This window comes from Polychytrium aggregatum, assembly GCF_025602895.1.
Source record: "Polychytrium aggregatum strain JEL109 chromosome Unknown BJ171scaffold_19, whole genome shotgun sequence".
In the NCBI taxonomy this organism is placed as follows: Eukaryota; Fungi; Chytridiomycota; class Chytridiomycetes; order Polychytriales; genus Polychytrium; species Polychytrium aggregatum.
The window spans coordinates 296,673-324,161 of record NW_026516221.1 but is presented as its reverse complement, the minus strand read 5'-3'; the positions used below and the strand labels follow the sequence as shown (position 1 = coordinate 324,161).

At 57.9% G+C, this 27,489-nt stretch overlaps 11 protein-coding genes across 11 annotated transcripts; 5 read left to right on the top strand and 6 right to left on the bottom strand.

Annotated features, from left to right (window-relative positions):
* Nucleotides 1-77: 77 nt before the first annotated feature.
* Nucleotides 78-1,762, bottom strand: BJ171DRAFT_505732 (uncharacterized protein; the record flags this gene model as incomplete). The annotated part of the gene is made up of 5 exons (XM_053111058.1): nucleotides 1,538-1,762; nucleotides 1,412-1,458; nucleotides 1,207-1,305; nucleotides 1,077-1,114; nucleotides 78-997 (listed from the first exon to the last, which is right to left on the bottom strand). Coding segments are annotated over exons 1-5 (1,252 nt in total), but the record flags the coding sequence as incomplete, so codon positions are not given.
* A 444-nt stretch (nucleotides 1,763-2,206) lies between these two features.
* Nucleotides 2,207-4,764, top strand: BJ171DRAFT_505730 (GDP dissociation inhibitor). Its single transcript, XM_053111057.1, has 6 exons — nucleotides 2,207-2,288; nucleotides 2,422-2,568; nucleotides 3,012-3,577; nucleotides 3,740-4,011; nucleotides 4,166-4,310; nucleotides 4,420-4,764. The coding sequence occupies exons 1-6, from the start codon at nucleotides 2,286-2,288 to the stop codon at nucleotides 4,616-4,618; spliced, it is 1,332 nt and encodes a 443-aa protein (XP_052966487.1). The 5' UTR covers nucleotides 2,207-2,285; the 3' UTR covers nucleotides 4,619-4,764.
* A 428-nt stretch (nucleotides 4,765-5,192) lies between these two features.
* On the top strand, nucleotides 5,193-7,267 carry BJ171DRAFT_581984 (quinone oxidoreductase; the record flags this gene model as incomplete). Its single annotated transcript, XM_053114138.1, has 9 exons — nucleotides 5,193-5,300; nucleotides 5,425-5,551; nucleotides 5,735-5,796; nucleotides 5,926-6,090; nucleotides 6,273-6,313; nucleotides 6,426-6,531; nucleotides 6,682-6,861; nucleotides 6,953-7,133; nucleotides 7,242-7,267. 9 exons carry the CDS (start codon nucleotides 5,193-5,195, stop codon nucleotides 7,265-7,267), a joined length of 996 nt encoding a protein of 331 aa, XP_052966486.1.
* A 276-nt stretch (nucleotides 7,268-7,543) lies between these two features.
* BJ171DRAFT_424229 (uncharacterized protein) lies at nucleotides 7,544-8,950 on the bottom strand (the record flags this gene model as incomplete). The annotated part of the gene is made up of 1 exon (XM_053107653.1): nucleotides 7,544-8,950. One exon carries the CDS (start codon nucleotides 8,948-8,950, stop codon nucleotides 7,544-7,546), a length of 1,407 nt encoding a protein of 468 aa, XP_052966485.1.
* Nucleotides 8,951-11,452: 2,502 nt separating this feature from the next.
* On the bottom strand, nucleotides 11,453-12,384 carry BJ171DRAFT_459380 (translation initiation factor SUI1; the record flags this gene model as incomplete). Its single annotated transcript, XM_053108411.1, has 3 exons — nucleotides 12,082-12,384; nucleotides 11,693-11,793; nucleotides 11,453-11,599 (listed from the first exon to the last, which is right to left on the bottom strand). The coding sequence occupies exons 1-3, from the start codon at nucleotides 12,164-12,166 to the stop codon at nucleotides 11,453-11,455; spliced, it is 333 nt and encodes a 110-aa protein (XP_052966484.1). The 5' UTR covers nucleotides 12,167-12,384.
* A 393-nt stretch (nucleotides 12,385-12,777) lies between these two features.
* BJ171DRAFT_505711 (SNF2 family N-terminal domain-containing protein) lies at nucleotides 12,778-17,502 on the bottom strand. The gene is made up of 17 exons (XM_053111056.1): nucleotides 16,731-17,502; nucleotides 16,449-16,613; nucleotides 16,255-16,291; nucleotides 16,054-16,129; nucleotides 15,814-15,884; nucleotides 15,450-15,710; nucleotides 15,193-15,262; nucleotides 15,057-15,127; nucleotides 14,700-14,961; nucleotides 14,502-14,599; nucleotides 14,306-14,421; nucleotides 13,995-14,202; nucleotides 13,552-13,824; nucleotides 13,367-13,396; nucleotides 13,241-13,301; nucleotides 13,034-13,139; nucleotides 12,778-12,916 (listed from the first exon to the last, which is right to left on the bottom strand). Exons 1-17 carry the CDS (start codon nucleotides 17,298-17,300, stop codon nucleotides 12,878-12,880), a joined length of 2,514 nt encoding a protein of 837 aa, XP_052966483.1. The 5' UTR covers nucleotides 17,301-17,502; the 3' UTR covers nucleotides 12,778-12,877.
* An 81-nt stretch (nucleotides 17,503-17,583) lies between these two features.
* On the bottom strand, nucleotides 17,584-19,519 carry BJ171DRAFT_505709 (uncharacterized protein). The gene is made up of 3 exons (XM_053111055.1): nucleotides 18,557-19,519; nucleotides 18,144-18,212; nucleotides 17,584-18,041 (listed from the first exon to the last, which is right to left on the bottom strand). Exons 1-3 carry the CDS (start codon nucleotides 19,286-19,288, stop codon nucleotides 17,865-17,867), a joined length of 978 nt encoding a protein of 325 aa, XP_052966482.1. The 5' UTR covers nucleotides 19,289-19,519; the 3' UTR covers nucleotides 17,584-17,864.
* A 13-nt stretch (nucleotides 19,520-19,532) lies between these two features.
* On the top strand, nucleotides 19,533-20,486 carry BJ171DRAFT_599208 (uncharacterized protein; the record flags this gene model as incomplete). Its single annotated transcript, XM_053114909.1, has 3 exons — nucleotides 19,533-19,675; nucleotides 19,891-20,009; nucleotides 20,114-20,486. 3 exons carry the CDS (start codon nucleotides 19,536-19,538, stop codon nucleotides 20,215-20,217), a joined length of 363 nt encoding a protein of 120 aa, XP_052966481.1. The 3' UTR covers nucleotides 20,218-20,486.
* Nucleotides 20,487-21,892, bottom strand: BJ171DRAFT_505706 (uncharacterized protein). Its single transcript, XM_053111054.1, has 4 exons — nucleotides 21,676-21,892; nucleotides 21,551-21,595; nucleotides 21,169-21,340; nucleotides 20,487-21,033 (listed from the first exon to the last, which is right to left on the bottom strand). Exons 1-4 carry the CDS (start codon nucleotides 21,764-21,766, stop codon nucleotides 20,610-20,612), a joined length of 732 nt encoding a protein of 243 aa, XP_052966480.1. The 5' UTR covers nucleotides 21,767-21,892; the 3' UTR covers nucleotides 20,487-20,609.
* Nucleotides 21,893-22,621: 729 nt separating this feature from the next.
* BJ171DRAFT_599206 (Bestrophin, RFP-TM, chloride channel-domain-containing protein) lies at nucleotides 22,622-25,326 on the top strand. The gene is made up of 10 exons (XM_053114908.1): nucleotides 22,622-22,775; nucleotides 22,949-22,972; nucleotides 23,085-23,197; nucleotides 23,284-23,346; nucleotides 23,551-23,589; nucleotides 23,674-23,728; nucleotides 23,887-24,381; nucleotides 24,479-24,554; nucleotides 24,637-24,741; nucleotides 24,897-25,326. The coding sequence occupies exons 1-10, from the start codon at nucleotides 22,669-22,671 to the stop codon at nucleotides 25,188-25,190; spliced, it is 1,371 nt and encodes a 456-aa protein (XP_052966479.1). The 5' UTR covers nucleotides 22,622-22,668; the 3' UTR covers nucleotides 25,191-25,326.
* A 1,282-nt stretch (nucleotides 25,327-26,608) lies between these two features.
* On the top strand, nucleotides 26,609-27,426 carry BJ171DRAFT_505700 (uncharacterized protein). Its single transcript, XM_053111053.1, has one exon. The coding sequence runs from the start codon at nucleotides 26,673-26,675 to the stop codon at nucleotides 27,309-27,311; it is 639 nt and encodes a 212-aa protein (XP_052966478.1). The 5' UTR covers nucleotides 26,609-26,672; the 3' UTR covers nucleotides 27,312-27,426.
* Nucleotides 27,427-27,489: the final 63 nt, after the last annotated feature.

The following is a 27,489-nucleotide window of genomic DNA, read 5'->3' as shown; positions in this document are numbered from 1 at the left end:
CGGATCGGCAGCGCGTCCTGCTGCAGGAATACCTGCACTGCGGCTAGCAAGGGCACTCTTGGGTTCCTCCGAGTCGGACTCCATGTCGATGGGCATCAGTGGTCGCTTGGCAGGCACGACGGTGCTCTTGGACACAGTTGGGGCGGGCTCATCGTCTTCGTCGTCGGTCATCAAAAGGCGATTCGTTGGGCGGGGTAGGTGAGCAGCTGATGCAGCTGATGCTGCTCGGTCGCTTGCAAGACGCCTCTCGGGGCTGGTTGCAGGTCGCTTGGTTACTGAATCCAGGGAGTCGTTGTCGGCACTGCTGCCGAGCAAGGCTGCAGCTTGGGCAGCCAAGGACGAGAACGATCGCTTGGCACTGGTTGTTGAGGGCTGGTTCTGGGGAACGCCGAGACCAAAGTACGGGCCTGGGCCTTTGGGAGGCGAGGGATCGTGCTTGGGAGGCGAGGGATTGTGGCTGGACGAGGCCGCACGAACTGGAGAAGTGATGCGAGCAGCAGGGGCGGGAGCAGCAGTCGCTGACGACCCCGTCGACGAAGCCGGTGTCCGCGATGTGCTAGCGAGCTGGGGCTTGGGGGCTGTGGGCTTTTTCTGCTGTTGCTGTTGCTGTTGCTGTTGTTGCTCCTTCTCGGGCTTGTCCTTCCACGGATGGGCAAACTCGAGAAAATGCGCCGGGTTCTTGCGGTAGCAGCTTGCGCCATACATGCAGACCCGGCGATCGTCTTTCTTGGGTGCTGAGGCGCTGCCACTGGCACCAGTGTCTGCCGAATTGCGCCCAGAGCCGTTTGTCGACGGACCAACATCGTCATCGTCGTCATCGTCGTCATCGTCGTCATCGTCGTCATCGTCGTCGTCGTTGGGTCGGGGTTGAGCAAACTTTTTGTTCTGGGCCTGAATGCGCTTGCTGTTGATGCTGCTGAGGACGTCTGGGTCGGCATCATCGTCTTCGACATCGGTGACATCGGTGAGATCGGCTGGGTCCGTGTCTCCTCCAGGTCTTGGGAACAAATCATGGACGCGCAGAGTCAGACGGGGTATGCATGAATGGCGCCGCAGAGACGGCAAAATGACGATACCTGTCGATCATGATGGTAAAGACATGTCCAGTGTCGAGCTATAGAAGAAGGCGATTGTCAGCAGAGGATGGACGCACCAGCGGTTCGCCCAGGAGCAATGCACAGCCGAGGCCCTGATGAGGATACCGACCAGGGAGAACTTTTCTTTGCTCCTGAGCTCGTACGACTGGTTCCGGTCCATGCTCTCAGATTTGTTGTTCCGGATGATAAACGAGTTGTTGGGTCCGAGCTGCAAATAGCAGAGGAACCGTAAGAACCAATGTCACTAGCAACTTCACGAATGACGGCGACCAAGACAGCGGACATGAAAGGGCGTAAGAGGAGTGGCTCCGTACTCGCTTGATCGAGACCCGGCCGGTTTGAACATCGAACTGCAGCTTGACTGGAGGGCAGGGGAGAAATTGTCAGTGCGTTGGAGGTGTGCGGGAGACGTCACCGGTGCCGAGGCAGCGCGGACAGACCTTGCTCTCGGGAACAGCGCTTGTCACTGATATTGAAGGGATGCGAGCCCCGGCCGATCGGGAGCTCGCCATTGGGGCTGACGGAGCTGTCGAGGACGAGCGGCGACCCGGAGACCGGGCTGTCTGGCGAGAGAGTGATCTTGAACATGGCTTGGGACGCGAAGCCGGGTGGCCGATACGGGTGGTCGAGACGGGTGGTCGAGACGGGTGGTCGAGACGGGTGGTCGAGACGGGGAGACGAAGGAATGTGCTCGGCTGGGTGGTGCCGGGGCTGTGCGGGTGAGAGTATCTTTGGAGCAAGCTGTTGACGGATGTCGCCTGGCAAGGTTTCGGTATTTGAACCCGGAAGTTGCTTTGGCGAAGCCCTGGTCGCCGCGCCACACGGCGTGGCTGGATCCGGCGTGGATCGACTCGGCGCGGCTGGATCCGGCTTGCTGGCTGGCTTGCTGGCTTGTGCCACACGCGTCCGGGAAAGGAAACCGCGCTCAAGCACAGCCCGCACAGAGACTGTGCATCACACACACACATCAATGTTACACGGAGCTGGGCCCGGCGCCCACTGTGTGTGTGCGTTGTCGCGCCGCACACACACACACGCCCACCCCGGTCGTCCGCCATCGCCCCGTTGCTGCCGCCGTCCCACGGCCTCTGCGTTTTCCTCGAGATTTGCACCGAATCTCGGCCGGCTCCTCATCACCCATCTCGCCTCTTCGTCTTCCTCCACGCCTTTTGCTGCCTCGCCTCAACCATGGTAGGTCCTCTGCAAGCGCCGCATCTGCCGTGGCCGACCGGCGCGGCCGCTGCCTGCCCTGCCGCTCGGTAGACCCAGCATCTGGCTGACTCGGGCCTGGTCTGCCGCCGCTTCCTTCCCGCCCTGTCTCTAGGATGAGAACTACGACGTCATCGTTCTTGGCACCGGCTTGACCGAATGCATCCTCTCCGGCCTCTTATCCGTGGAGGGAAAGAAGGTCCTCCACATGGACCGAAACGACTACTACGGTGGCGAGTCGGCCAGTTTGAACCTCAGCCAGGTAATGAGTCCTCGCCCCTTGAGCAGGCCGGGACGACTTGGCTGTGAGCGGCTTCATCGCTTCGCCTGTTCGGGACCTGCGTGCTGCCGACCAGCCAATTGATTACGGGCAGCCGCGCTTTGGCGAGCACTGCCGTAGAAATCATCCAAACCGATCCATCATTGAGACGGGTTGGGGGCTGCCGTTGATCATGCGCGGCCAGCAGCCACCCGCCTCAATCCCGGCTTTGCCTCACGGCGGCCGCTGCATGCGGCTATGCTGTCTTTTCGCTTCTCCCCTGAGCTCGCTCCGTGGCTCCATCCCATCCATGGCGCAGCAAGCCGTCTGCGGGCGCTGTCCTAACTTGGTCCCCTGTTTCTGTTTGTGCATCATCGCTGATCCAACATCATATCACGTACGATGCCTCGCCGATCGGATGGCCCTCGTTGCCACGGCGCCAACAGCTCTATGCCAAGTTCCGCAATGGCCAGACCCCTCCCGAATCCTTTGGCCGCGATCGCGACTACAACGTGGATCTGATCCCCAAGTTCGCCATGGCCTCGGGCGAGTTTGTCAACATCCTCTACCACACCGATGTCACCCGCTACCTCGAGTTCCGTCAGGTTGCTGGCTCGTACGTCTACCGCAACGGAAAGATCTCCAAGGTTCCCGCCAACCAGCTGGAGGCCGTCTCGTCCCCTCTGATGGGTCTCTTCGAGAAGCACCGCGCAAAGTCCTTCTTCGAGTTCATCCAGAACTACGACTTCAACAACGCCACCACCCAGCAGGGCCTGGACCTCAACGTCGCTACGATGGCCGATGTCTACAAGAAGTTTGGCCTGGACAGCGGTGCCCAGGACCTGATCGGCCACTCCCTCGCCCTCCACCTCGACGACTCGTACCTGAACGAGCCTGCCCGCGAAACCTACGAGCGCATCTGCCTTTACATGAACTCGATGGCTCGCTACGGCAAGTCGCCCTACATCTACCCCATGTACGGCCTCGGTGAGCTCCCCCAGAGCTTTGCCCGGTAAGCTGATTCGATTCCTCCGCCGCGCATGCTGCCCTCCGTACCCGTGCTGGTCGATCGCGGAGCTGCTGCACCATCTGCAATGCCACAGGGGACGATCCTCGTGTAGGTCCCGGTCTCATGTATCTGACTCGCTTTCTTCGCTGCGGCCGTGTGTTCCAGTCTCTCTGCCATCTACGGTGGCACCTACATGCTCCGCAAGCCCATCGAGAGAGTCATCTTCGAGAACGATCGCTTCGTCGGCGTCCAGAGCGAGGGCGAGACCGTCAAGGCCCCCATCGTCATCGGCGATCCCTCGTACTTCACCGACAAGGTCACTCTCACTGGCCGTGTCGTTCGTGTGATTTGCCTGCTGAACCACACCATCCCCAACACCGGCGACGCCGACTCTATTCAGATCGTCATCCCCCAGAACCAGGTCAAGAGAAAGAACGGTATGCGGAGCGGGTGGAGCTGTTGCTCTCGATGCCGGACGTGCCCAGAGGCTGCCGGACGATGGGCAGATGCCTTTCTCCCATCCCCATCTCTAGTCCTCCAACAGCCTCGCAAACTTGACTGACTCGACCGACTTTCTCCGGTCACATCCAGACATCTACATTGCCGCTGTCTCGTCCGCTCACGCCGTCTGTGCCAAGGGCTACACCATCGCCATTGTCTCGACCATTGTCGAGACCAGCACCCCCGAGCTCGAGGTGCAGCCCGCCCTTGCCCTGCTTGGCCCCATTGCCGAGAAGTAAGTGTCGGGCGTGTGAGCCTCTGTCGGTGCTGGTTTGTCATGTCCTCAGTCCTGCGGACCGGACTCGCCCCTCTAACCGAGCATCCACCCTCACATCCTTTGGTAGGTTTGTCGATATCAAGGAGCTCTACGAGCCTGTTGCCGATGGCACTGCCGACGGCGTCTACATCTCCAAGTCCTACGATGCCACCTCGCACTTTGAGACTGTGTGCCAGGATGTCAAGAACATCTACAAGCGCGTCACCGGCCAGGAACTCAAGGTCGAGGGCAAGGTCCAGAGGAATGAGGAGGAGACCCAGGAGTAGACGCCACATTCCCAAAACCACACATTCGCGCGCTCTTGCCCTTCCTTTCCGCCCTCTCTGTCTGCCAAAATACACCTATTCCGAGATGAAACGAGCCCCCCTTGCGGTTTCGTGCCAACAATAACCGTTGAGCGATGGTAGTTGTCTGTCTATCTGTGGCTGTCTGTGGCTGTCTGTGGCTCTTGCGACCGTTGCCAGCATTTGTCGAGGGACATGCTCACGGGCAGCCGATTTTGTCATCTCGCTGAGGAATGCCTCGATGTGCATCTCCGGAGACAGGCAAGATCATCAACGTCGTCGCTGCGCATCCTCGACGCCGAGGCGTTTGTTCCGTTCTGCCGAGCAGCTCCCGAGCAGCTCCCGAGCAGTTCCCGAGCAGCACCCAAGTGTCCCGACCCCAGGAACGGGCGGCGCCGCCAAACCCCGCGCCGCCCAGACGAGGCCATTTCAAATCTCGTTCGTGCATTTATCGACCCAAAGTTTCAGCCCATCTGCGCATTCCAAGCCATCGGTCTCGATTGCCATCTTCCACCCAGAGCATATACTCGGCCTCGACTCCCCGTCACTCGCAGTTATGTCGTCGATGCGCGCTGTGCTGGTTCGCAAGCCTGGAGAAGCCACCGAGCTCGAGCTTGGAGAGGCTCCCCGTCCGCAGATCGCTGCCGATGAGGTTTTGGTCAAGGTGAGCCACAGAGCATCCACCGATCGTCTCGGCTCTCTCGGCCTTGCTCCCCTCTCGATCCGCACTCGTCCTGTGTCCATGTGCTTCCGCGAGCTGACCAGGCTGCCTCGCTGGCCTCGTGAAGGTTGTCTCCTTTGGTCTCAACCGGATGGACATTGTCCAGAGAAAGGGATTCTATCCTCCGCCCAAGGGTGCCTCGGACATTCTCGGTGTTGAGTTTTCGGGCCACATCGAGCAAATCGGAGGCGATGGTATGTTATTGCGTCGTATCGCCTGTCTCCGCTAAATAACAGCGGGTCTTTCGCACGCATCACCACACAAACCCCGAGAGTGTGCATCGCGCTTCGATGGTGATCTTTGCGCCCAGACAATTGTGCCTGTCGGGATCCTCATTGACTTGCCCATGTCTGCGGCTGCAACGAACTACCACCCAGTTCGATCTGTAAAGGTTGGAGATAAAGTCATGGGTCTGGTTGGCGGCGGCGCCTACAGCGAGGTAAGGAGTTGTCTCCCCCCTCCTTCACCATCCCAAAGCACCAGCCAAATTCGTATCGTTTCGATGGCTCGATCCTGAGCTGGTAGACCCAATGTTCTAACGCCCCACTGTCCATCGTGATCGTACCAGTACGTTGCAGTCAACCAAGCCATGGTCATGCCCATCCCGCACTCGTTCAGCTTCGTGCAGGCCGCCGCCATTCCCGAGACGTGGTTCACGGCATATCAGGCCATCCATTTTGTGACCGAGTTCAAGGCCGGCGAAACGATCCTGATCCACGGTGGTGCATCTGGTGTAAGTAGCCATGGAGGAGTGAGAGCGCGAGGGCGTGTGAGCGAAGGTGTGTGAATGAGTCAGCTGGAGGGAGACGGCTACTCCTTGTCGGACTCAGTGCAAGCTGACCCTGTTTATGGGGGACGGCGGTTGCTGAATGCATTTTTCGTGGACTCGCCCCTACGCCCTGCGGAATCCAACAGGTCGGCACTGCTGCTATTCAGCTTGCCAAGCTCGCCAAGGCGTAAGTATTTCGGCCAAGTTTCAGGATCGCAGTAAATTGTGTCTGCAGCGTGGGCCGGTACCTCACGGAGCAGGCGCTGTGATATTCACGACGATTGCATCTGATCCTCCAGTGACAAAATCATCGTGACTGCTGGATCGGACGATAAGACCGACTTCTGCAAGTCCCTCGGAGCCACCCACGGCATCAACTACAAGACCGAGGATTTCCAGGCCAAGGTAAGCTGATTGACCCTGGCAAGCTTCCACATGCCTCGCGGAGTGGTGTTCAATGTCGTCAGTCAAAAAACGCGTATTGCAAATCGCTCGGATGCAGGTTCATGCCTGAGATCATACTCTTCGTGGTGCTGACTCGGATGTCATACGCAGGTTCTCGAGTACACCGGCGGCAAAGGAGCCAATGTCATCATCGACATGGTCGGCGCGCAGTACTGGGACAAAAACTTGGGCGCACTGGCCCTGGATGGCCGCATGGTCATGCTTGCTTTCCTGGGAGGCTCGGTTATCAAGGAGTCGAACCTGGCAGTTATTCTGAAGCACCGCCTGCGCGTAAGTAAAGTTCTGCAACACGGGACGGATGCGCTCGTGCTGGGGTTAGAGGGCGCTCCACTGACAGCATTGCCGCCTGGACACCTCGCAGATCCAAGGCTCGACGCTGCGTTCCCGCTCGCTCGAGTACCAGATCGAGCTCCGCAACGCCATCGTGGCGAATGTGATTCCAAAACTCGAGTCTGGCGATCTCAAGCCCATCGTCGATCGCGAGTATAGCTGGAAAGACATTGTCGCAGCACATCAGTACATGGAGAGCAACCAAAGCATTGGTGAGTTACCGTGAGCCAAAGCAGTTGGTGTGCATGAATGGCGTGAATGGCATTGATGGCACCCTCTGTGCCGTTGCTGACCATCGTCCACACCTTCTCAACTTGCAGGTAAGATCATCGTCAACATCGACTAGATGAATCGGAGGCTCCGACAGACCGGTGGAGGAGACAGTGGATGTGGAAGTGTGTGGAAAGCTTGAATTGAGTCAAGCTTAGCGAACGCCGTGGTTGTGTCGATCGATGGGAGTTGTATCAGTGCTGGCATTGAATCATAGATTTATTGGCCGAGCATGATGTTCCAGCTCAGGCGATGCCGGCAAGAACATCACAATCGATCTCAATACAGATGGTGAAGTGACACATCACGAGCAGTGTGGCGTACGACAATCACAGGGACGGGAGCACTACTTCTACTCCACCTGGCCCTCAATTCGAGAAACCTCTCGCGACGCTCTTATGACCAAAGGATGGTCGTCGCGACCAAACACGCTCTTGTATATGGCATGGGCCTCGCGGAAGTGTCCGAGAGCCACCACGACATCCCCTCGATCCTCAGCAAGGATGCCGATATTGGTTAATGTCGATGCAACATCGGGATGCTCGCGGGTGCCGTAGATCTTCACCTTGATTTCGAGGACCTGTTGGTAGAAGGCAGATGCCTCGTCCCAGTGTCCTAGGGATCTCGCCGCGTTGCCCATATTGCCGAGAATCCGTGCAACATCGGGATGTTCGCGAGTGCCAAGGATCCTAGTCTTGATATCGAGGGCTTCCTGGTAGAAGGCGAGCGCCTCGTCTGGACGCCCATCCTGATATGCAACCAATCCCATATTGTTCAGGGCCGAGGCTACATCGGGATGCTCGCGAGTACCATATATCTTGACATAGATGCCAAGTGCTTCTTGGAAGAAGGCGAGTGCCTCGTCTAAGCGTCCTTGGTCGCTGGCCAGCAAGCCCATGCTGTTGAGGATCTGGGCAATGCCGGGATGGTCATGTGTGCCATGGACTTTGACGTTGATACCGAGTGACTCTTGATAGAAGGCAATTGCCTCGTCCGCGTATCCTTGAAGTCTTGCCACACGACCCATGTTTCCGAGGGCTAAGGCAACATCAGGGTGCTCGCGGGTGCCGTAAACCTTGACAGAGATATCAAGCGATTCTTGGAATAAGGCCAATGCCTCGTCCAGATGTCCCCGGGACAATGCCACACTACCCATATTCATAAGAGCCTGCGCAGCGTACGGATGTTCGTATGTGCCATAGACCTTGGCCATGATCTCAAGTGCTTCTTGGTAGAAGGCGAGTGCTTCGCTCAGGCGTCCTAGGCCATTTGCTGCGGTGCCCATGTTGTTGAGGGCCATGGCAATATCGGGGTGCTCGCGGGTGCCGTAGATCTTGGCATTAACGTCAAGGGACTCTTGATAGAAGGCGAGCGCTTCGTCCAGGCGCCCTTGGGCACTTGCAACATTACCCATATTCATGAGGGTTCCAGCAACAGAGGGATGGTCGTGCGTGCCATAGACTTTGATCTTTATATCGAGTGATTCTCGGTGATAAGCAATTGCCTCGTCCAGGCGTCCTTGATCGTTTGCCACTGTACCCATGTTGTTGAGGGTCATGGCAACATCGGGGTGCTCGCGGGTGCCGTAGATCTTGACCCTTAAACTGAGCGATTCATTGTAGAAGGCGAACGCCTCGTCCAGATGCCCTTGAGATCTTGAAATCAAACCCATATTGTTGAGGATCTGGGTAACAGCGGGATGCTCGCGGGTCCCGTAGAACACCACGCTTCGTTCCAAGTTTCTCGTATACGTCTCCATGGCCTTGGCATAGAGCGGTCTCTTGTAGGCCATTCTTGCTTTCTGGAACTCGACTCGGTCATGCAGCTCCTTTGTATATACATCTGGAACGGTCACCCCGGCGTACTGATCGAGATGTTCTGCAAATGATTGTGCCTTGAGATCCATTGGCTCAGTCAACCCGATCAACACCTCGCCCGTTGCATCTTCGATTGCTTCGACATCCAGTTTCTCATGCGCTTGAACATACTCTCGAGCCACTTGCTGAGTGAGCGAGTGTGTCAAGTACTGTCCCTCGGCTCCACTTCGGAGGAGACCACTCTGGACCATCATCTTGATCAGATCAGTCACTGTGGACAGATGGATGATCAGTTCCATGCACTGGCACCATCAACTGCACTTCGATCCACTGGCAACTCACCTTCGGTCTTGAGCTCCAACTGCTCTGCAATCTCATTGATCAACTCGAACTGGATGTTGGCCGGCGCCACCAGACTGACTGCACCGAACAGCCTGGCCGCCTCGATGCCTTCATTCCCTCGCTTCATAATCGAGTCCAGCGACAGATCCACAATCACCTTGAGCGACGACCGCGTGTCGTCCTCGCCATCCTGTTCCTCGAGGACCTTGGAGAACAGCCGATCGATCTCGGACAGCGGCACCTCGTTGTTCTCGTAGAATGTCATGAACGTCTGGATGACGAGTGGATATCCACTGATCTTGGCCACGATGCTGTCGAGGGATTTCTTGGCTTCGTCCGACACAAGTCTCTCGACGATCATTGGTGACGACGACATGATGTAGTCGAGTGTGGTGGAGTCGTCCCAGTTACCGAGACGGAGTGGGTCATGTTTGTATCCAGGGATCTTGGCCTTGAGTGCACTGGCGAATGCACCGGGAGGCAGCGAGGCCAGTCGGGTCGTCACCACCACATCGCCGCTGAACCCGACCGACTTGGAGTGCTCAAACACAGAGTCGACCACAGCGATGTCATCGACATTGTCGAGCACCAGGAGATAGCCGCGTGTCTTGGCGAGGAACTTGGCGGCGTGCTTCTTGATCTCGTCGGGCTCGACACCATCAAAGATCTCGCACAACCCATCAAGGGCAGTCGATTCGGTCGAGCAGTTGATCCAGAAGACTTGGCTGTACTGCGGCTTGATGCCGATGGTCTCGGCTTTGATGGCGAGGAGGTCTTCCTTGTTGCTCGCATTCATAATGCCCATCATGAAGAACAGAATCTGGATGGCGAGGACAGACTTGCCCATGCCACCCATGCCGGAGATGACGGCGCGGCCAGTCAGGGTGAGGTGCTTGAGCAGGGAGTTGAGGTGGGCGGGATCGACTCGGAACTTGGAATCGCAGAAGAGCGAGTCGAGGACCTGGCGAGTACCATCATGCACTTGGACTGGATGGATGAGATTGAGTATGTGGAGGATTCGCTTGTACAGCTGGTCTGGACGGACACCAATGGATTGAATCTGGTTCATTCTGCCGAGGGTCTGCTTGAGCGAGGCAAAAGCAGGGTCGTCGGGGAGGGACACCATGTACGGCAGGAAGGGAGTGAAGACATCGACACCATCCTTGGTCTCCTTGGTGGCGATTCCGAGGGGAAGGACAGGGAGGGAGTGTTTGGCATCCTTGAGATCGAGGGCGGTCTTGATTTCAAGGACTACATTGTCCTCCTGGCCGGAGATGACCTTGTCCTTCATCAGTTCCATCGAGGCTTTACTGAGGAGCAGGAAGACGGCCTTGCTGGTGGGGAGTGCACCGAGGAAGCCTTGTCTCCAATCCTGGGCGGACTGAAGGCAGTCGACATCGTGGAAGATAGAAAGGGGTTTGCCATATCGACGTTTTGAAACAGCCACCAGCCCCTCCTTCAGTGCCTGGACGGTGGTGGCATCGGTAGCGACTCGATACGAGAGGAACAGGTCGTGGGCGGGCCCGTGGACATGGCAGGAATAGGGCTGGTCGGTAGCGGTGGTCGACATGGCTTGAGTTGTTGCCTGAGGAAGGGGCGAGCGATGAAAGCGAGCAACGGGCTGGAACGGCGATGGCAAGCGACCTTGCTTTTGTGGTGGGCCGGCTTGCAGTGCCAAGAACGATTCGCCGTCCAGACACCTGGCACCCAAGCACCTCGCAGGATGGACGATTCGAATAGACAAGCCATTCTCTGGCTGTTGGTGGCGGAGAGAGCTGCGATGAAGGAACCTCGGTCACTCCATGCATCCCCCGCCTGCCCTATCTCCACGGGGCTCGCACAGTCTGAGCCCAGGTCAGCCAGAGTGACTCGAAAGTGAGAACGGTGCGTGTGCTGAAATTCTGTTATATTGGATATCACTGGAGTCGCCGGCGGCCGGCTCGCCGGGCAAGGTAACTCATGATGCCACACCTTGAGCGGCGCTTCTTCATATTTTTATAGAGCGGGTGGTCGTCGGGTTGGATAAAGCCAAAAAGCGGGGTTGGAGGAGACGCTCGTGGGCGAGCAGGCCTGGCCAAAGCGTTGAGCTGCGCCAGGATCGTTCAGAAACCGTGGATCTTGACCTTGTCCTTGGTAACGATGCCCTGAGCCACGAGGAACTGCTGGACCTTCACACGGTGGTCGCCCTGAAGCTGGATGACTTCGCCGAGGTCCTCGTCCTGCACAACAGTGCCGTTGCAGGCAAATTCCTGTGGTGGCGCAAGTGCGTGTTCACCAGTTAGCCACCGGCTCGTGATGCAGTGGCATCAATGAACAAACAGAATACGCCAGACAACCCATACCTTCTTGAAGGCCTTCAGGACGAGCTTCTGGTCAAGCTCAGCAGGCAGGCCTTGGACGGTGGTGAGGGTCTTGCGGCCGTTTCTCTGCTGAATACGAATGTCTGAGGATACCGAATGGAATGGGGGGGCCAAACAATGTTAGCTGTCGAGCCAGTCGCCTCCAGCATCTCCATGCGTGGTTGCATGGGTTCGCTTGCATCAGTGTAACTATGACTATTAAAAATCAACGTGGGGATATCCTCAAAACGAGGACATCGCACAAGCCACTCAGGGATTTTCAGTGTATGGGCTAATATCATCCTTGCAAGGCTCCAGCTATAGCTATGGTCGCCGCGGCCGAGATCCGCAAGGGAGCCCGGCCCAGAAACCAAAAAGCGCGTGATACGTACGGATGTAGCCCTCGACGGAGAGCTCGCTGTTTTCGCCGGTATCAGCAAAAGGGTCGTAAGCAGCAAGGCTGTGGGGTTCGGACATGACCGAGGGAAAGATCAAGCAAGCGCGATTAGCATGCAGATTCGGCAACAGGCGGAGACAGGCATCTCGAAGAGTGCCATCGTCAACGGAGACCAGAGCGCCACCATCGAAGGAGGCCCGAGCGTGCCCGAAACATACTTCTGAATGTTCGGGTCGGACATAAAAACTGGCTGTGTGATTCCTTGGGCGGAATGAATGTGTCCAAAAAGAGATAGGCCTATCCAAACAGACAGGCGACGAGAAGATGGATGGATGGATGCGCGGATCGCCGGGCAGATGGATGGATGGATGGATGGATGGATGGATGGATGGATAGGTTGGTCGGTCGGTCGGTCGGTCAGCGAGATGGTCCTGCGGGCAGGTGTGGTATTCGACCGGAGGGCTGATCGGCAGTGTGCTGAATGCTCCGCTGGGACGCGCCGGCGGCTTTTATGGCCACCGCATCGCACGTGATTGTACACACACCCGCCGAACCCCCATGGAAAATGCTCCGCGAGACGAGAGCGGCCACACCCCTTCTCGCCGAGGCATCTGGCTTCTCGCCCTGGCTGCAGACGATCAACAAGCAGGGTCCAACCCGAAACGAGACGCCCTGTTGGGCAGGGCAGCGATCACCGCCGCAGTAGGCTGACCACATGTATTCAAGCTTGGGCTCCCCTAACCAGCCAAACCCCGCTCGATTGCCAACAGAACCCATGTGGCGGCAGCTTCTCAGAGGACAAACAGGAACCGCAGATCTTCCTCGGACAGCTGTGGGAGGACGGGTTGGAATGAGCCCAGGGGATCACGGACGACGCACAAAGCATCGATCGGTGGACGCTCGGGAACCCAGACAGCAGCCTCGCTGCTGTCGCCAGCCAAACCCACCTTGCTGAGGGCATCCATATCCTTGCCGACGGTCGAGGCAAACAGCGCCTTCTTCTTCTCTTGGAGCTGCAGGATTCGGGACTCGATCGAGTTCTCGATGATCATGCTGGAAAGCAGCGAGCGTCGCTGATGAGTAACAGCGCGGGACTGGGCGAGGGCGGCGCTGCTGGCGGGTCCTCAGAGTCAAGGGCAAGGGCGAGAGCCTACCGTGTGATCTTGATCGGTCGGTACTGACCCAGACGGTGGATGCGATCGAATGCTTGGTCCTCTGGAGATGAAGACGGCGTTAGTTTACCATCACGGTCTTTGTGCATGGTCGGTCGAGATCCTTACCAGCAGCGGGATTCCACCAGGGGTCCATCACTATTGCCGGTGCGCACCGTGCGAAGGGAATCGAAACGTCAGTACGGCTCTGCGGATCAGTGCCCGATTCACAGGCGGCATCAAGCAAGGCCAACGATTCTTGCTGGTGCGACATGCATGCCGCGCCGCTGGCAACCGGAAGCGCCAAAGCCTACCATAGACCCGCGAGGCCTCGGTAAGATTCAGGGCCACGCCGCCAGCCTTGAGCGAGACCAGGAAGACGGTCACGTTTGGATCTGTCATGAACTTGTTGATGACAGCGCTGCGCTGGTCGGGCGACATGCGTCCATCGAGCTTGACCACATTGAAGCCCGCCCGCGAGAGTCGCCACTGGATCAAGTCGAGGAAGGCAGTGAACTGCGAAAAGACCAGCGACTTTGAAGTGTAGTCGCCCTCTCGCTGCAGCTCCGAGAGTTCCTCGATCAAGGCTGGGGTCCAGTGGCATCCGTAGTCAGCATCAGATCAGCGAACGCACTTGTGTGGACCGTTCCAACACCAGTTCCCACGAGAGAAATGACGGCACCCAGCAGGTCGGCGCATACCCCAAGTAGCGCCTTCCCACATCCGCAGCTGAAATACCGCCTCCTCCGCCACGTACCTTCGATCTTGGTGCTGCTCCTCCATTTGGTAAAGTCGATTTGGTTGACGATGCTGGTCCTGTAGAGGGCGTCTCCGGCGCTCTGGTTCGGCAAAACCTCGTCTTGCGACAGATCGATTGTCAGCGACTTGAAGCAGACAGGACATGCCGGAACTTGGTCCTCTGGTGTGCTGATGATGTACTGTCGGACGTCCTCACGACAAAATATCTGTGATGCAAGCGGCCAAGGCCGTCAGTGGATGCATAAGACCGCCAGCGCCATGCCACAGCAGTAGCAGCAGCAGTAGCGTAAACGTGCATCGGGTACATACATGCTTGCACTTGCTGGCAATCGGGTCCTCGGCAGGCTCCTGGCAGATACCGCACACCAGTGTGTCTTTCAGAGCGCCGATTTTCTGGTCGCGCTCAAGGCGCTTGGTGACGAGATCTAACCGATGCGGCAGACAATCTGTTAGAACATCGACACAAAGGTCCACCAGTTCTTGGCTCGGGTTGGTTGCGACCTACCTGGATGGTTGACAGCAAGCCTCATTCTGCTGAGCAGCGAGAAAATGCTCGCGTAGTTGTTGAGCACTGTGCCGCCTTCGGCATAGGTATTGAAGGTACTGATCGGCAATCGGACAGAGAGCGCGGGTCAGTGGCTGGCTATCAACCAGTGCGAGCAGTGCGAGCAATGCACCCGTTTGCTGCATATGAGCTACTCACCGCTTCGAGTCCGTGTAGAGACTCTCATACAGCTCTTCCTCAGCGACATTGAATAGATCTCTGCGAACAACGACCACCCGCGGAGGCAGTCCGAGGTCACTTGCTCGCTCCAGCTTTGTTCGCCGGAGCATGATACGGTCGAGTAGAAGACGCAGCTTCTCAAACGCTGTGGCGCCATCGCCAAGTGCGCCAAAGCGCTGGATTGGCTTCAGGATCTCCGAGTTCCACCAACAAAAGTGGCTGTACGCTGTGTGGCCGCATTCTGGGGATAGGGGGGAGCGACATAGGACACTACCATCAGTCCACCAAACAGCCCGTCACATCTAGGCTTGTGTACGACTGCAGTAAAGCCCTTACCGGCACATTCGATATTGCCCTTGAATGTCCATGATTTGAGCTTACACGGGCACTTCTTGCAGATGTAAAAACTGGAATGCGCCAGCTGCATCAGCATTAATAGCGTCGAGCGTGGTGGTGTCGCAAACATGCTTACCTGAAAGGGTCGGTCTGCAAAAAGCGGATCAGCGAGTAGAGCTCTCCGACTCGGTTTTGCAGAGGAGTACCTACGATGCAACGGCCATGTGTGAACCAAAGACCCCAGCCTCGCGCTCACTGCCGATAGCATTTCGTCGTTGACACGGGTGCTCGCCGTCTCGATTACCAAAGCCACTGCTCCACACCATATCGAGCCACGCCCCGACATTGCACGAGTCGCTTTGGGAGGCAGCCAACTTGTACGCTGTCACTTACCACTCAAGCTCCAGCGACGCTCGCAAGTTAAGGCAAAGACACTGCGGGCTGTTGAACAGGTGCGGTCCTTGATGTTGTGCGCTTCGTCGAGGATCACCCGCGCCCAGTTGACTCGGTGGATCGGCGACGGCGTCTTGGTCAGCAGCCCGTTTTTCTTGACGCCCGAGTTCTGGCGTCGAAAGGCGCCTTCCAAGATCGAGTAGGTAGAAAGAACAACATCGAACTTGGCCAGGTCTTCGGCCGTCTCCGTCCGAGCGACTCCTGGATCATCGCCAGTCGCGGGGAGGTAGTGTGAGTAACAACAATCGCATGAGTCATCCCGAAGTTGGATGTACGCTAACGATGCACAAGCTGCCGCTCATACCATGGTACAGCTTGACACTCAAATTGGCCGATGTGCGCTCCGCAAGCTCAGACCTCCACTGGTGGAGAGCGCTGCACGCGAAGCAGGATATACCGGCGGAATATCGATGGTCAGTGAATCGCCGGTATCGCATGACCTATCTGTGATGCCGACGCTCCGGCCAACACATATCTCCAACCACCACTGTCACCAGCGCCGCGATGCAACCACGGGCCAGCGCATTCCAGAGGCCATACATACACGGTTGGGACGACAATCAAGTTGGGCTTCACATGTCGCTTGGTGACCAGCAGCGAGATCATTTGGATGGTTTTGCCTACACACAGGATGTCGTCGGTTAACAGCGAGTCTTTCCGATGGCCCCTGCTGATGATGATCCCAGGGGTAGAATCACTGGCAGCTCAGATTCAGGCAGTGCGCTCAAGGGCCGCGTCGACTCACCCATGCCCATTTCGTCGGCCAGGATCCCTCCGTGGAACTGCAAGTTATTGACAGATGAGCAGCGACCCGGATTTGCATCAGCTTCCTCAGCGAAACCACAAGCAGCACACAAGCCGGGCTGGGCACCAGGACAGGCACATGCAGGATTCGTGATCCACAGCCAGTGGCATTGAGCAGTGGGCCGAGCAACCTACCCGGGACTCTTCTTGCTCTTGCAGCCAGGCCAAGCCTTCGAGCTGGAATGGCAGCAGCTTGACGCTCACGTCACTGGGCTGCTCCACAGTGCACTTGAAGACGGGAGCCTCCTTCAGCTCACTCCAGACGGCATCGAGCTCCGGGTGATATTCACGATAATCGACCTGTCGACACGTTCCGGACAAGACCGCTGCCATCAGAGATGATCTCATGGCGCCCCATCCACGCAGAAATACCAGTGACAAGTGCGTGCATCAACATCATCGCTTCCTGCGACGGACCTTGGGCTCCTTTGCCTTCTTGGATGACCGGGATGACTTGCGGGCCTTGCTGGGGCGCTCCTCGACCTCGCTATCTTCCTCCTCTTCCTCTTCGTCCTCGTCATCATCGTCCGAGGCATACGTCGAGCGGCTTGAGGCCCGCCGAGCAGCCGGCTTGGCTTTTGTGGCTGATCTTTTGGCAGAAGCGGATGCTCGCTTGGACGTCGAAGCCTTGGAGCTCGCAGGAGTCGACGGCATCGAGCTCGCCGGCGTTGACCAGCGGGAGCTCGGGCCGGCTTCGTCGACAATAAAGCAGTCGGCATCGCTGGCATTGTCGTTGTTGTTCTCGTCGTTGTCGTCGTTGTCGTTGTTGTTGGCATCGTCATTGCCGTCATCGTACTCGGACTGCGATGTCTCGGAGACATGGCTGGGCGAGGATTCGGACAGTTCGCCCGAGGCTTGGACCTTCTGCGATCTTCGGCCGCGAAGGCGAACACTCGATCGTCGCTGCGACGAGGAGGAAGCGGCGGGCGACTCTTCAATGGACGGCGGCGTGCCGACGGATTTGCCTGTGGCTCGTCGTCGAGACATATTTGCGCTGTTCGACTGGACTGTTTCCACAGCAGGAGTGCTTTGGAGCTGTTGGTGCGAGGCGAAGCGGGACGGCGAGGAGGAGGCGATCTTGATGCTCTGGGACGGCGGCGGAGGACAGGGCAGAGGGCTGGTCACAGGCGAACGGACGAGAACTTCGCAGGCGGAAAATTGGGCGTGGACCGGCTGCGCAGGCGGCGTGGGCGTGGGTGCGGGGCTTCACACCGAGACGGCAATGTTGCATCATGGGAACACCCCTGCAGAGGAGTTGATTCCACGGACAGTTGCATTCCACGGACAGTTGCGTCCCACGACCGGCAGGCAAGCCCCTCGGCTTGCTGATCAACATCCGCGCACCATGCTGCGATACCAAGAACGAGCCCGTTTGCTCTGGGTGGAATCGTCCATGATCTCCCTGGCGATAGGGGCCGCTCACAGTGCCAGACCAAATAGACTGGAGGCATGTGCCCCCGTTCCACAACGTGTGTATCAGGAGCCACCAGAAGAAAAGACAGCTATGGACCTCAAAGCACGACATCCTCATTTTTGAGTCGCGGAACGTAATCAGACTGCATATTCCGATACAACAAAGGCCACGCCGACCAGAAACAGGAAGGTTGCCATGTCGTCTACCAGTGATCTGAAGATCGAGTGGTACTGCACAATCGCCCCGAAGACAGCGCCCAGCTGCGGGTTGAACATCTTGAGCTGCGAGACAAAGCTGAATGGCGACGGCGGCTCCTATACAACGGCAGTCGATCAAGCGCGGTTGGTTTGTCAGTGGTGTGCATCCTGCTCGGCAGTCTCACTTCCAGGTGCATCGGATAGCAACAGGGAGCTTACCCTCGGCAGAGCAAATGCACGAATAGCTTGCAGCCCAACCTCCACGCTGAGCAGGAGTGCCCAAACAGGCTGGAGTCGGTGATATGAATCAATGACGGATTCGGCCACGAGCAATTCCAGGAGAGCCGGTGGAGTCATTGAATGCAGTGAAGCATTCGATCGAGGAGTCAGTCCGCGATCGGCACAACGCAGAGCAGAGGACGTTAGGGCAGCGCATCAATCAAGCAACCATCGTCAACTTCCGCGCATCGCTGCAGTCCAGAAGCCAGGAGATCGCCCCCAAGGCAACGACAATCCTTCGATTTGCAGAGCCCGCTATGCATCCCGTCATCGATCGAGTATCAACACCCCTCTCAATGGATGTGTAAGACGTATCGTGCTGCATCTTCGTGTTGTGTGCACCCAGCACCTACCAGTCGACGATCCAGTTCACTTTCTTGATACCCAATCGTGCCGATCGAGTTCATCTCCGACAGGATTTGCTTGAGTTGGTCCGCGCCATCCCCAGATCGAGCCAAAGTCTGCCCCTGGAGCGAATAGAGCGTCCAGAGCGTGATCAGCACCAGCGACAGCACCTGGAGCGCCGAGAGCATCCAGTTGGTCCAGGTGCCCCGCTGCTGGACGAGACGGGGCGGCTCCGCCTGGGGGTCGGCCGAGTCTGGAGCGCCGGGTTGCGACTGGCCCGACAAGCCCGACAGCAACGACGAGGGCATTTCGCCCCCTCCGAGTCCCGGCTGGAGAAGGTTGAAGAGCTCGGGGGGAAGATGGGCTTGCATATCCCGCAGCATATCCTCGGTCTGCTGCTGCATCTGTCGGCTCAGGCGCGCTTGCGCTGCTGCCGTGTCGGAGGACTGCTGCTGTCGCTCGGCAGGCATCGGTGCCAGCATCCGGAGCAAGGGCTCTTCAGACGATGCAGATTGCGGTGCGCTATCCTGGTGCCTGGCAAGTGGTTCGTGGCTGGCAGGGGCGCCGTCGACCGGATCGGACGACTCGCTGGCTGGCTCTGGGGGCACTCCTGAAAACTGTTGGGTGATTTTCGACAGCCGGGCCGAGCCGCCTGCGAGGATCTTCTGGCGACGGGCCTCTCGACGCAGGCGGGCCCTTTCGGCCTCGGACACGGGCTCGTTGGTGCTGTCGTCGGCCATATCTGCAGGTTGGCTGATGCGGCGGTTGGCTGATGCGGTGGTTGGTTGTGGGCCAGAGTCGGTTGTGGGCGAGCGAGCGGCCCTGGCTCATCCATCAATCGGCCCTCGCTTACGTAATGGCGCGCTGGCTCTGGCTCCTGCGTTTTTTTCTCGGGTTGACCTGATGCTCCAAGCGCGGCCTCCCATCCTGCATTCACCAGCATCGGCACCAGCACCAGCACCAGCATCAGCACCAAGACCGGCAGCCATGATCGTCAAATCGTTCCTGGTCAAGACACTGCAACAGAACCTGCGAGTCGGCAGCGGCGCCAATCTTGCCCTCCCGGCGCTCAAGTCGGTGCATGTGCATTTCGGCGACGACAACTGCTTCCGCAAGTACCCGATCAGGTTCGACAATCAGCCAAGCAACGCATCTAGAGGGGATGAAGGGACCTCATAGACTCGGCCAAATATTTCCATCGCCCTCCTGCTATGCTTCGCCTCGTGTCGTCAAACCAAGTCCATCGGCGCAGCGATGTTGCTTCATGAGCAAGTCTCTCCGCCGTGACCTGGCTGCTGATCCAGCTGCTCTTGCTTGCGCTTCGTTCCGCCCCCATGTCCAGTCTGTTCTATGTCAACGAACTGCCCAGGATCTATGCCTCCAACCCTAGCATCGTCGTCAAGACCACCGACGCCAACCCAGATGGATCGGATGCCCAGAGCACGATTTCCCTTGTGGATGGTAAGCTGATGTCCCAAACGGTGGAGTCGCGGCTGGAGTTTGCTCTGCCAAGGCTCGTCATTGACCGGTCCCTCTCATCGGCGCTGTCTCTTCTCCGACCACAGCCAACGGCACCGAGCACAAACTCGATCTGTTTGGATGCACCACATCAGCAAACATCTTTTCGAAATTCGTAGAGGCCATTCAAGAACCTGCAAAGTCAACGTAAATAAATCTGCACGCCACTCTCCCGCTCCATCCTCTTCAGCCGCAGATCTCGAGCCCCGCAAGACAGCTGCGACGGAATGATGGATGTGATGTGCATGCGTTGGCATCAACGGAAACCGAGGACACGAGGCGCATGACTGACGATGGGACATGCCGTGCCATGTCACTTCCGCGACTCTGGAGCATGGGCAGCATCGATCTCGATCTCGATCCCGACCGTCGTCCATGAACCGATGCAACGCCACATTCAGAGGCCGTGGCAGTCGTATTCATCAGATACCATTACACAGCTGTATTCGCGATATTGCCGATCGCTTGGCGACTGGAAAATCCACTGGCGGGCGGTCAATGAGCATGGCTCTGGGCACAGGCAAGCTGCTCCGCGGACGTATCCTACTCGACAATGTCACCATACTGGTTGGTTCGCTTTGCTCCTTGCATGGCTTCGTAGTCCTCGCGGGTTCTGGGCACCAGCTGGATAGACTGTTCGGCGATCTCGGCATTGCCACGAGCCTCGGGCTGTGACTGGCCCTGTCTTCGGATCTGATCCCAAGTCGACGATCCGGCATGACCCTGTCGTCGAATCTGGTCCCAGACGGAGGACTCTGAAGCTTCGTCTCGAGCTCTGGGACGAGGAGTGCGTGCAGGCACAGAGTTTGGAGCCGAGGATGCAATCGAGCCCGAGTCGCTGTAATCGGCCGAGAACCCGGTCTCTGGCGACGAAGCTTCGCTCTGCGACGGCACAGATCCTTCCAGAGAATAGTCGATCTTGGGCGGGGGCAACGACGATATCGATCCAGAAGGCGCCTCGCCGCCGCTACGATAGTCCGTTTCCGAGATGTGATCCGATGCAGTGCGACGAGACATCAGATATGAATCGCAAGCGGGATCAGTGCTCGCAACAATCGGTATTGCGCTTGCCGGGGTCTGTCTCCGGGCGACTGGGCCTCACCTCTGGTTCAGGACAATCTCACGGAGCTTGCTGTCCTGCGGAAGCTCGGTCTTGAGGATCCGGATGCCCTCGGCCTTGCCGAGATGCCGGCCAACCAGCTCGCCAGTGAGGCCACACGCAAAGACGAGGGCACCGCCACGCATCGACCGGACCTGGGCCTTTGTGGATCGTACTGGGCGGCGACGGCGATCGTTTTAATGCCATGAACGAGGGATCTGGCGTCGAAACATGCTTGGCGGTTTGTGTGCAACTCGGGCATTGCAGATCCAAAGAAGCGCTGGTCGAGCAAGAGAAGCATGCTGGATGCAGCTGGGACGGCCTGTCTGCGGCGGACGCTGGCACGTTTGATCCAGCGATGCCGACCGCCGACCGATAGACTTACACAGGGTTATGCCCGCACCAAAGCCGAGCACGATTCCGCCGACATCTGCAGCAAACGGGCATTGGTGTGGTCAGAACGGGCGGCGGCATGGATCGCACGTTTTGGACACACCGGGTGTGGCTTACAGTATTTCAAGAATGCGTTGGTGGAGCGCACGATGACGGCCTTTTCCTCTGGGGTTGGGTCGAAGCCGAGCCGTCCTTGCGGGAGAGACATGGTGCTGGATGGATAGATGGATGGATGGATGGATGGGGACAGAGGGCTGGAGATCGGCTGGCCCTGGCGACTGAAGGTTTTCAAGCGCTGCGCGCCCTCGCTTGGTCCCTCTGAACAGCGTCGGGCTGTGCGCTTGGAGTCAGAGCGGGCCGAGAACACATTGGATGTTTGGGATCGATGCGCTTGCGATAGGAACGAGACTGCGTCGAGGAATTGTTGAGGAATTGTTGAGGAATTGTTGAGGAATTGTTGAGGAATTGCTGCGACAGAGCTGCGACAGCGTTGGTGACGTTTGCATTGTATGCATACTGTGCCCATACTGTGCTCATACTGTGCTCATACTGTGCGGATAAAGGCCCACATGCGCTGCATCGCCGTCTCGGGCTGGGCGAGTCTTTGCCGCGGCGGCCATGCTCGCTGCCGCTTTTGCAATAACAGGCTGAACACTTTGGCAACCTCCGGATGGGGCCGCGGGTTGTTCTCCCATCTCGACAATCACCCTTCAGTCTCGATAATCACTCCAGTCTCGACAGCCGTGCTGCACACAGCGATCATGCTATGCGCCGCATCGGCGTCGCGATTCCACACTCTGCCGCGGCTGTGGTGCTCTCCGGTCTCCACAATCGCCCTCTGATCTCCACAGTCGCCCGAGGCCTTCTGGGCGAAAGCGACACGCCCGGCTCAAGCCAACCGCCCCGTTTCGGTTTGGGCGTGCTGGGAGCCGCTCCTCGGGCAGACGGGTCGATTGGACCGGCCCCATGAAGGCGCACAAGCCGTGGCCCTTGTCTGGAATTGGAGGGAACAGCCCTTGGGCAAAGCGAGAATCCCCCCCCCCGGCCATTTCTTTCGCCTTGCCGCCTCTTTCGCCTCGTCATCCTCATCGCCTCGCCATCCCCATCGCTATGGCCGACAACGCTGCAGCTCCTCCTCCTCTCAAGTACACCGACACCCAGCAGTGTCGCCGTGCGGTCGGCCGACTGAACCGCCAGAACAGCAGACCGCGCTGGAGGTGAGTGACACCTGCTCGCCAACCATCAGCTTGGCTTCATGATCCTGGGCTCGCGTCGATCTGTCCCGCTCGTTCGAGCGGTGTCTGTCTGGACGGATTGCTTGGACGCACTCTCGTCAAGCTCTTGCTGACGGCACCGTCTCATGCACCTGTGACGTCTCAACTTCACCCAGTCCTGACAGCCTGAAGTGGTTCTCGTAAGTTCTGTTCTGGCCAACTGCATTCGAATGTGCTGTCTGCCACCGCCCAAATGCACCCGTCCTGCGACCTGCTCTGCAACCGGCGCCGCTCTCACCATTCCTCCAACAGCATCGACGGGTCTGTGGTCACCCAGATAGCCATTCCTGTTGTGCTCCTTACCCTCTGGACAGCCCTCTGGTGCTGCTTCTTCATTATTACTCGAACCAGAGGCCTTCCTGCTTGTGAGTCCGATGCTGCTGTGGCCCTGTTGCGTCATTGCACGTGGGTATATTGTGACCCCTGACTCTTTGGTCTCTCTCTCGCTCAGCTTTGATCCCGATTCTGTCTGTTGTTGTCGGTCTACTGCTTGTTTTCCGCACCAACGCTGCCTGTAGGTCATGCCAACTGCTTCCTGGCTCTCTGTGACGGGGCCGGAATCATGGGTGCCTGAGCAACCTGTGCTCACTACTCCTGCATATGCCCGTGCTTGCTGCTCCTGCATATGCCCGTGCCCGCTGTTCCTGCATGTCCGCCCCAGCCTTTCATATTCAAGCTCGTCGCTAACTCGTCATCCCGAACTCGACCCGCGCTCTAGATGACCGCTATTACGAGGGTCGCCGTCTTTGGGCCAGCAGTGAGTTCGACAGCATGCACAATTGCAATCATCTCCCGCATTTCGATGGCGCTCGCTGACACCAAATATCAATACACCCGCCAGTGACTGTTGTTCTGCGGAATCTCGCACGCACGGTGTGGATCTCTTGCCCAGAGCCGTAAGTCTGCATGTGGAATCATTCCTTGTCTTCGCAGTTCCGCTTTCCCAATCCCACACATTCCTCTGTCCGGCGCATCGCTCAGCCCTGACCGCAAAGCTCCACTCCGCCGCCTGCGATGAAACAGTGACACTCACTTTTGGACTCACCGCCTTCAGAACCGTCAAGGAGCAGCACGAGAAGGCAATCGCCTTCAACCTGATCAAGGCCTTCCCTGTGGCCGTCAAGCACCACCTGCGCGCCGAGCACGGCATCGACGGCACGGCCGAAAAACTGGCCGGTCTCCTGCCGCCCCTCCCTGAGTTTGAAACATTCCACACCTCCGAGTTTATCCAGAATGTTCAACAACGCTACGCGAATCCTTCCGTCAGAACCTCCGTCCCTGCTTCGTCTCCCGAAATCAACTCTCCGGCGGCTGGGACTGCACGAAACAGCGATACCGTTATAGATCTGCCCATGTCGGCGCTGCGGCGCTCCAAGGTAGATTTGATAGCTGCCTACCACGCGGACGACTCCTCACGCCATTTCCACGATTACCGCTGCAACTGTGTCAAGATACCGATCGAAATCGTCAATCTTCTGGCCGCCTTTGTGTTCAAGCGTCGAGACCGCATCAACATGATGACATTCTCGAGCCTCAACAGCAACGTTGCGTATGTTTGCGATGACTGGAAGCGGCCGGGACATGAAAGTGTCGCAGGGTCTTGGTCGATATGTGGTGATTGACACACATCTTTTCAATCATGGCAGATCCCTCGTCGACATCCTCACTGGACTGGATCGAATTCTGTCCACCCCGGTGCCATCCGCATACCGCCTGCATTTGGTAAGCCTACAGATTTGTATCCACGCTGAAGCCGAGTTCGCTGGGTATCCCCGATACGGTTCTAACCTGCTTGTTTCCTCAGCGACACACTGTCCTGCTCTACTTGCTTGTGCTTCCATTCCAGCTGGTCAATGACCTCCAGTGGTGGCTGATTCCTTGCATGACCATCGTCTCGTTCACCCTGTTTGTAAGAATACTTTGCTACTTGCCTGGAATCCGGGCGACCCCCACGATGCATCCGGAGGAGGGATGGATCCTTTGCCGAAAGGGTCGTGCGTTTGGGAGGCCATACTGCCGAGTAACCATCGTGAATCTGACCACCTGTTCGTACCTGCGCCACAGGGCATTGAGGCAATCGGAGCCGAGATCGAGAATCCCTTTGGAACGGATCCGAATGATCTTCCGATCGAAGACTACTGCGACCTCATCCGCGATGACATTGACCTCATCATGGCTCGTGAGTCGCCAAAGGCCGATAACTGGGACGCCTTTGTGAGCGACACCCGCTTGACCATCCGCGACCTCGATCCGGATGGCAAGCGAAACTCGCGCACTCAGTCTGCCGTCGACAGCTACGGTAGCTATGGCAGCTATGGGCCCATGCGCACGCAGCTCTCTGCCGAGAGCCAGATCTAGCTGGCTCGGGTGCGATGCACAACGACAGCATCGTGGCTGCTGTGATCTTGAACAGCCTCGGATATGACGGCTTTGACTGCCGTGGCCCCCTCCCTCCGAGGCTTTGAGCCGGGCAAATAGAATTGATCACAGCTCACCGACACGCTCGCCGACACGCTCGCCGACACGATCGCCAGCAGCCTACTGCGTCCACAGGCATGATGGTGGATGGGGAGCATGCATTGATGGCCCAGGGGAGGTGCCAGCAGAGCGAATCACGTGGTGCACTGAAGGCGTGGGAATGCAAGGAGCCGAGCCCGGTCTGAAAGGTCAAAGGGCGGCAGGGCTTGCTCTGAAGGATCAAGGGGCCAAGCCTGCTCTGAAAGGCCAAGGGGTAGCGGGACTATATGGGCCCCCGTTGCGCTGAGCCGCCTGATTTCGTCGCAGCAGCCATCGTCGCATTTGTCCGTAATGAGCTTCCCCGTGTGTCCCAGTGGCTCCTTCTTGGAGACCGAGTTTGTACTGACCCGCCACTGCAGAAGCGAGCAAGGTAGAGATGTGCATCTATTGGCCCGTGGGTGGGTTTAGGACAAGCTCAGAGCCGAGTCGATGGCCTGCGGGTACCTCAGGAACGAGCGCTCGGCTGACTGATTCTCCATCTTGAATCCCCCCCCTTCATTCCTCCAGACATCCCGCCCATCTTCATCATCAACGCATTCGTCTTTGGCATGCTTGGTCTGATTGCGCTGCTTTCGCTGGTGTATCGGTGTTGGGCCAAGGGCCCAGACATCCGCAAGACAGTTGCCTTCCAAGTGCTGACGATTTCGTGCCTCAACAGCTGGGGTAAGACTAGATGGGTTGCATATTCGCGGCTGGCGCTCTTCTGGCATCGTGCTGGACAAAGGCTGGGCGCAGCGACATCCGAGTGTCTAACAGCCGCCGGGTATCCAACCTAGGTCTCATGGTCCTCTGGGCGATCGTCCAGTCGCAAGCAGCGCCTTGGCTTACTCCGGTGCTCCGGGGACTCTTCATCGAAGGCGTTTTTGTCTTTATCGAAGCCAACATCCTGTCCTGGTGGGTAGCTGTTTGGCTCGTCAGCTTCAGCAGATTACGACCGGGAGTGTGTTCTAATCCACAAGCAGTCTCCAAATTGTCCAGGTCTCGGAGCACGCTTCTCTGATCTATACCGACGCCTCGCGTACAACTCGAATCCTCAAGCTCCTGTTCTACATCCGTCTGGTCCTGAACCTGGGCCTACACACCCTCGGTTCGGTCTTCCACTACTCCATGGACTATGTCCCGCAGGTCTCAGTCATGGCGGTCACCTTTGGCGTCACGGCTACCTCGATCATCATCGCTGGCACTACCCTCACTGTCTACGGGTACACCAGCCTCAAGGTGCTGCGAAATTACCACCAGAAGCTGCCAGCGGGCCACCCCTCCGACACAAGATCCTCGCTCGAGGGGCTGGTTGCTCGACTGCAGTTCATGTGCCGCTTCAGCATGACAGCGTCGCTGCTGTCCGCTCTGGTGACCTTGTCCCTGGGCGTTTGGACAGTCTACAGCCTGTACACGCCGGAGGGCATGGTCGGTGCATCGATTGTCTTTGCGACTCTGGACCTACTCTGCTTCCTGCCGTGCCTCGGTCTTCCAATCTGGTTCCACACCATGGCCGTCGCCCGATCGCTGTCCGGCAGTGGCGATCCAGCTGGTGGACAATCCGCACAGGATGTTGAGGCGAGTATGAACCCCAAGTTTGACAGGGATACGATGGCAAGCTACTACTCCGATGGGACTCCTCGAGAAGCAGCGAGGGACTGTGACTACCAAGCCAGCCCCTACAGCATCGAACGAAGCATCTCTCGAGTCGACTCTGCGATGCTGGATTCCCAGGAACCGAGCAACGCCGCCGCAGAGAGGCCCGCTCCTAAAGCGGTTTCAGTCGAGTGTTCGGACCGCTACTTTTCGCCACCGCAGCGCCACTATGCCAAGAACTCATTCTTTGGGTACACATCGAAGATCGAAGACCTGGAGCGTGAGCTCGACCGCTTCGGCCAACACCTAAAAGGTTCGCCGAATCCAGGAGCGCCCGGCTTTGGACTGCCGACACAGCTGCCCTTCGCTGTGCGCCGCACATGCTGAGGACACAGGGTGGAGTTTTGCGGAGAGCGTCGATAAGCTTATAGCACAGTATCAGCAGCATAAAAGCTCTCGGTAGCGGCTCGATTTAGCCGCTGGCTGTATGACTGTCAGTCGCCATGTTGCTACCGGCCATCTTGGTTCGATTGCGAAGGTTGTGAATATGTATTTCGAACGCCAA

Coding starts and splice junctions, on each gene's coding strand:
- BJ171DRAFT_505711 (XM_053111056.1), bottom strand. CDS start 17,300: ATGTCTCGACGACGAGCCACAGGCAAATCCGTCGGCACGCCGCCGTCC. Junction 15,711..15,813: donor GAGTGTCAAGCTGTACCATG/GTATGAGCGGCA, acceptor GCGATGATCCAG/GAGTCGCTCGGACGGAGACG. Junction 15,263..15,449: donor GCGTCGCTGGAGCTTGAGTG/GTAAGTGACAGC, acceptor GTTGCATCGTAG/GTACTCCTCTGCAAAACCGA.
- BJ171DRAFT_505706 (XM_053111054.1), bottom strand. CDS start 21,766: ATGTCTCTCCCGCAAGGACGGCTCGGCTTCGACCCAACCCCAGAGGAA. Junction 21,341..21,550: donor TGGTGCGGGCATAACCCTGT/GTAAGTCTATCG, acceptor GTCGCCGCCCAG/TACGATCCACAAAGGCCCAG. Junction 21,034..21,168: donor GAGATTGTCCTGAACCAGAG/GTGAGGCCCAGT, acceptor GGACTATCGTAG/CGGCGGCGAGGCGCCTTCTG.
- BJ171DRAFT_505709 (XM_053111055.1), bottom strand. CDS start 19,288: ATGGCCGACGACAGCACCAACGAGCCCGTGTCCGAGGCCGAAAGGGCC. Junction 18,213..18,556: donor GTGAACTGGATCGTCGACTG/GTAGGTGCTGGG, acceptor CACCGACTCCAG/CCTGTTTGGGCACTCCTGCT. Junction 18,042..18,143: donor GTGCATTTGCTCTGCCGAGG/GTAAGCTCCCTG, acceptor GCCGTTGTATAG/GAGCCGCCGTCGCCATTCAG.
- BJ171DRAFT_505730 (XM_053111057.1), top strand. Junction 2,569..3,011: donor CCAGTTTGAACCTCAGCCAG/GTAATGAGTCCT, acceptor CGGCGCCAACAG/CTCTATGCCAAGTTCCGCAA. Junction 3,578..3,739: donor CTCCCCCAGAGCTTTGCCCG/GTAAGCTGATTC, acceptor CGTGTGTTCCAG/TCTCTCTGCCATCTACGGTG.
- BJ171DRAFT_599206 (XM_053114908.1), top strand. CDS start 22,669: ATGGCCGACAACGCTGCAGCTCCTCCTCCTCTCAAGTACACCGACACC. Junction 22,973..23,084: donor GACAGCCTGAAGTGGTTCTC/GTAAGTTCTGTT, acceptor TTCCTCCAACAG/CATCGACGGGTCTGTGGTCA. Junction 23,198..23,283: donor AACCAGAGGCCTTCCTGCTT/GTGAGTCCGATG, acceptor TCTCTCGCTCAG/CTTTGATCCCGATTCTGTCT.
- BJ171DRAFT_505700 (XM_053111053.1), top strand. CDS start 26,673: ATGACAGCGTCGCTGCTGTCCGCTCTGGTGACCTTGTCCCTGGGCGTT.